This window comes from Notolabrus celidotus, chromosome 2 (assembly GCF_009762535.1).
Source record: "Notolabrus celidotus isolate fNotCel1 chromosome 2, fNotCel1.pri, whole genome shotgun sequence".
NCBI classification, from domain to species: domain Eukaryota; kingdom Metazoa; phylum Chordata; class Actinopteri; order Labriformes; family Labridae; genus Notolabrus; species Notolabrus celidotus.
Genome location: NC_048273.1, coordinates 14140423 through 14146460, shown reverse-complemented (window position 1 = coordinate 14146460; position 6038 = coordinate 14140423). Strand labels below are relative to the sequence as shown.

The 6038-nt window shown below is 41.7% G+C and overlaps 1 protein-coding gene across 1 annotated transcript in view; it reads right to left on the bottom strand.

Moving 5' to 3' along the window:
* Window positions 1-1674: 1674 nt before the first annotated feature.
* unc13a (unc-13 homolog A (C. elegans)) overlaps window positions 1675-6038 on the bottom strand; it is a 54456-nt gene continuing 50092 nt past the window's right edge. Inside the window, 3 exon segments of the mRNA XM_034704707.1 lie at window positions 1675-3002; window positions 3113-3272; window positions 5852-5944. Of these exon segments, the coding sequence (XP_034560598.1) occupies window positions 2714-3002; window positions 3113-3272; window positions 5852-5944 (542 nt within the window). The 3' untranslated portion in view covers window positions 1675-2713.

Below are 6038 nucleotides of genomic sequence, written 5' to 3'. Positions count from 1 at the left end.
TTACCAGCGATGTGACAGTTCTGTACCTGTTATTTAAAGTAATTCAAGACTGTGCAGATGTCCCTTCAGAATGAAAGACCTTATACACACCAGAGAGAGAGACACATGTTTAGATTTAGCTCATTTAAAGTGGTACTTTACCTTTGTATAGTCAACAAAAGGTACATATTGCCAGTTTTAAAATCAGAGGCAACCCCTGTATTTATGAGGCTCTTACTCAAGCACACTATCTATCCGATCACTGCAACTGCTTGTTGTTCATCTCCGGTGTGTACATGGCCTTCCTATATCTTTCAATAATAGCTACATATACAGATTGGGCATCCAAACACACATAATCCCAAACTGCCCAGTCACCCAGAGCAAAATTCATGTCTACAAAAAGAGCAGCAAACTTCACTTCACATATTCTGACATGTTTGTTACATCCGAGCTATTTACAACGCCAAACAACAACAATCAGTCTCTACGCTCCACATTACGTTCCTCCGCACTGAAAAGCTGTACAAACAAACTTCGGTCTCCACTACAGCTGAAATATTTGGCCGATTAAAAGAGAGACGGCATTTACAACATATCAGACAAACACTTGTGCTGATATAAGAAGAAGAAGAAGAATCTACAATGTAAACATTATAAGACTGCTTCAAAAAGGACTCATCTACAGAGATCTTTATAGATTAGATGCATAGAGTTCAGTTCTTACACCTTGTTTAAAAGAGGGGTCCTGTGGATGAATCAAGTGCTTTAAGGGTAGAGGCCCTCATTGTAATGACTTAAAACTGAGACAAACAGAAAAGTAAACAAATCACCCTGTCAATGTCCAATTTGGAACATTTGTTTTATGTTTTGAAGTCCATGCTCTTTAACAAAATGTCCTTGCCATTTTTTTTGTCACAGAACAGATACAAACCTCTAAATGAGAACAACCAATCTTTTTTTTTCTTTTAAGAATGGGCATTCATAGTAAAAAAGTTGACTCAAAAGACATGCTGGAAAGTCTATTCAGGACATTTTTTTCACATGGAACTGACTCTACAGCTAACTCTAGGATGAAGCCTTAATGTGTTTACTGCCATTTTAAACACAAATACTCAAACATGAAATGAAGATCAGAGTGTAAATGTGTTGTAAAGGTTGTTTTAAGACCCTGTGCTTCTAAACCTCTACTAGACTGTAGGCCCTCTTTGAAAAGTCAGAGCCAGACCTGCTGGGGTCTGGATCTGCAGCCCTTTAGCAGAGGTCTGAGTGATCAGTGTGAGGGAGCAGACTCACAGCACCTGCAGCTAAATCACTAATGAACACAGGCAGTAGACTATTAGTGATTTGTGAAGCCCTGGAATGCAGGTTGTGTTTTTGTGTCATTCTCTTAAATATATGTTTAGATTTGGCAAGGTAATTTTGAATAAAGAGAACAAGCTGGCAGAAGGTAAGGTTTTTCTTTTATAATCTATAATTTTGGGGCTGTGTAGCCATGGAATGTTTAGAGTCACACATATTTAAGTCCAAAAATAACCCTAAGATTGAAGACGCCCCGTGCCCAAAGTAAAAGACACTTAGAAAATCCTCCAAAATCTGATCTGAGTATGAACACCCCCCTCTGTGTCATGTTCTCTGCTTGCAATGGCTTCCTGTGATTACATTTGCAGGTAACAGGCAACACGGGCGGCTACATGAGGTCAACAGTAGAACATTTTACTCACACAGAATACACACTCACACACACACGTAAAAAGTCTGATGAAAGGCGTGTTTTCATCAGATTCATCTCTCTATACAGTCGCTGTATAGGAGACAGACAAACTGTACGTGGGTCAACGAGACAGAAGGCATTGTGGGTGTCAGGCAGTGTGCTCTGTTACAGGGTAGACAGACAGACAGTAAGACAGACAAAGACAATCTTTCAAGTACCACACGTCCATCGAATAATCCTGTATATAACTTTACATATCTCCTCCTGTATATTATATATTATGATATATATTTATTTCAATATAAATATAATTTGGAAGAAAGCAGTAAAATAATTCCAAAATTAAAATTAAATATTGCTTTGTTCCCGTTTGATGAAATCTGGAATGTTTAAGGCCCTGTAGCCATCGTGTTGTTGTCAATAGGTCTGTTGGACAGTTGGTCCCGTTGTGCTTAGGGCTGGTCTTGGCATATTTCAGGGATTATCTGTTGGCACTTGTGGTGCCTTTCTCTGAGTGGGTGCAGGCCAAGGGAGGGAGTGGAGAAGAGAGAAGAAGGGGGAAAGCAAAAAAGCAAAGAAAAGTAGGAAAATTATGTAAAATATCAAAGGCTACAATATTTTTTTCACCCTAACCTGTCAATCAGGGCATGCTTGTGTGTGTTTGTGTGTTTTTTTAATGACATCACTAACCTCTGCAGATAGAGGAAAGTAAATATATTCTCTGTGATTAAACTTAACATATTTTTAAGAAGATGGCTGATAACATCTGCAATAATCAAGACACTGGTTCTTTTTTAATAAAATAAGGGATGATGACTTTTTAGCTCTCAATCCTTTCCACTGAAATGAATGTATTTACAGCACTGGATGTGTGTTACCGTTGTCTTATCTGTGCTTTTACAACATTGGATCATCAGGGCAGTGGCTAGCAGTGGCTCAGAGGAGCTCCAGGGCGGTAATGTTGCAGTAGTGTCGACGTCTGATTGAGCTTCAGACAGGCTGTTTTTAAAATCATGTCTCTTAACCGCGACCTTCTTCTGCAGAGCGTTGGTCAGATTTGAGCTTGACGAACTCCTTGGCCACATCGTCGTTGTTGCGTTGGGAGAGGATTCGCAGAACGGTGAGGCCGGTTTCGTCCATGTTGATGCGTTTACCCAGTGGGAGCCAGCAGGCGGCACTGCCTTTTGAGGCCATGTCCTTCAGCTGCAGGACGGACATGCCCACAGTGCGGTCCTCCCGGGCAAAGCAGTAGTCCTTCACGCATACCTGCAGCTCATAGCACTCTGGACCAACCTCACTGCTTAGGGCACTGTATTGTAGAAGAGAAGACTTGGTATGCTTTCAGTTCAAATAAGCTGCATTCATGTTTTATCTGAAGGTTGTAGAAAACCACAACCAATTATCAGCCGGATTACTCACAATGTGAAGGTCTCGTTGTATTTCGGAGCCCAGCTGTTGTTCTTAGACTTGGTGGCATACTTCCTCTTCTTGTCACTGAGGTGAGGACCGATGATGAAGACCTCGACAAAAGGCCGGAATATTCCCTGCGTCTGCCACCTCAGGTCATTGGCAGCCACCACTGTGAGAGAGAGAGGGGGAGGACAGAGGAGAGTGAGAGGAGACAGAGGAAAAGAGAGTGGGAAGGTGTGGGTGAGAGGGAGAGAGAGAGAGAGACAGAGAGAGAGAGAGGTATTTGTGTGGAAATAATGTGTGAAAAGTGAGAAGAAGTGTGAGAGAAGAGAATATGAAGAACAAGAAAATACTGGCTTTCCCTCTGAAAATCTAGTTCTTTTTTTACAGACAACTGAGTAGAAGATCAAGAATTCTGTCTCATTGTAAAGTCAGACTTATCCTGGGTTGTGTCTTTTTAAAAAAACCCCACATCAATCACTTACTTTTCAGCAAACATTAGACACACATACTTTTAGGAGTGGTCAAACAAAAACCTTGTGTAAATGACATTTACTGACAAACAGGAAGCCTCTGTTCTTGTCTGACCTCTGTGATGAATGAACTCTTTGATTTTAAATTGCTTTTAAGTTGCTCACTGCTGTCATATGTTTGTATTGTACTGTTCTGTTTCTAGGTCTGTCTGTATGTCCTCTCTGTTTTTGTTTTGTTTTATTTATTGTCATGCCACCTGTGTTACCTTCTCGCCCAGGTCATTATTGCAAATGAGAATTGGTTCTCAATTAACTCACCTGGTTAAATAAAGGTTAAATAATAAATAAATAAATAAAACTCTTGAATGAGGAACGACTAGTCCCTAAAAGAGGCTTCAGTCTCTTCCTGGTGAGTATGTCACCCTCACAGCATTCTTCCCTGTCACTTTAGGTTACTTGTAGTGACTGTAAGGTTGCACAAAAAGGGGCAGGATACGATTAAGAGATCTCTAACAACTCTAACACTTCAGGCCTGGGCGGTTGCTGCAGAGGGTGCCACAGAATGTGTAAACCTGTTCTTGCCATAGACTATAAAATATGGACGTAGTATCCGTGACGTCACCCATCTGTTCCTGAGAGCTGTTTTGAAGCAAATCAACGGCAGCAGCCATATTGGAAATACGGAACTCAACCAGGCAGAGTGTGACGTAGTGTGAGCCTCTTAGCCAATAGCTATGTGTTCCTGACCGGGAGTCACGTCAGTCATGTCCTTATTTAGGCAAATCTCGTAATCTTAATATCTTCTGAACCGTCATGTTAGAAAAATATTCACCCCCCGTACAGTGTGTGCCGATAGAGAGATTAGCTTCGTAGAGCCAAGCTGTTTAGAGGCTCTAGGACTGCTAAAATCAGTCTGGTTAGCTGCACTTGTTGTATGCTTAGCTTGTAGGTGGTATGCCACTTTTGACTTGTCAAGTAAGCCTGCTGGGAGTTTTTGAAAGTGAAAGGTGCCATTCAGAAGCACAGTGGTGTTGTTATAACCTATCATGGTGGCAGCAGGAAGCAGGAAAATGATGCGGTGGCTTAACTGCAGTGTTCCAAAAGGGACAAAAGAGCACCCAAAGAGAAATATTAAAAAAGGGGCAAGATTGAGGCATCAGTGCCGACAGCCCCAATCTTATCTCTGCATACTACTTACCAGACATACACAAATTCCACATTCTAGTCAAGGCTGAAATACTGCTGAAGAAACCTCACATCTCCATGAGTTTGGTCGTTCATATTTCGGCAGGGTGTTAAAGAAGGTTATCCCATATCAGTACTTTATTGTATTGGCCAAATTAACATTCAAAACAGCAAAACTTTGATTTGCAACTTGTTTATGTGTATTTAACTGAAATGCAATACTTTTCATTTTACATCAAACTTGAGGTCAACAAACTAGCTTTTTCCAGAGACTTAAAGCTAGGGTTGGTAGTCACGGAAAACTAGCATGAATTTGAATGTAGCATTTCCTCAGGACTCTGTCTAACCCCTCCCCCCTTTCCCTCGGAGCTCCTCCAAAACGACGCCCCCGCTCACATGCACGAGCGCTGCTGATTCGCGACCATATGATCGTGACTGATTCAAAACCGGTCCTCAGCACATCATTTGTGTTTTGCACTACGTCAGCTCATGTCTCACTCAGCGGTAAGAAAACACCAAGACATTATCACAGTAAAAGTTAAAACCACAAACAAACATGAAATGTACGCACAGGAGGCAGGCAGAACGGCAGGACCGGATTTGATTGGTTTCATAAATTGGCTCCTGATGACAGGGATTGGTTTGTGTTTTCCCAGGTTTACTCCGGCTGTAGATAGTGGCTTTTTTTCACTCTTTTTAAAGAACACATTATGTATTGATTGCCATCGGGACAGAAAGATAATTTCAACCAGTATTACAAAAAGTGTATCTAAATCTGGCAACCAACCCCAGCTTTAATCTTCACCAGTGTCATGCATGATTCCCTTTAATGGAGATGGATCTGTCCACATACAAGCTCTGTTCCTGTTGTGATTTCATCCATCACACTTTCAGAACCCTCATCATGGAACCAGATCATGTGCTAAAGCTCATGAAAACTATGTGGTACGGCTGAAAGCACTATAACAAGCTATCGAGTGGACCCTCAGTTTAAATTCCTCTGCTGAACTATTAATTCCTTTTCTAGAGTTACCTGCAATGCCAACTGGTCCACACGTCAACTGACAGAGGTGACATCATTTTTCTTTACCTTTCACTGTGACCTTGTGCTCTCCGGTGTTGGGGTGAGTGAAAACCTCCACATGGATGGATACCTCTCCCACGGCTTCGTCCACTCCAGTGCCTGACGGAGCAGAGAGTGTGAGAGACAAGTTAACGTCTTGGAACGTAGAAACACGGACTAGTAGTGCTCCCATAATAGACCAAACACCCTACAA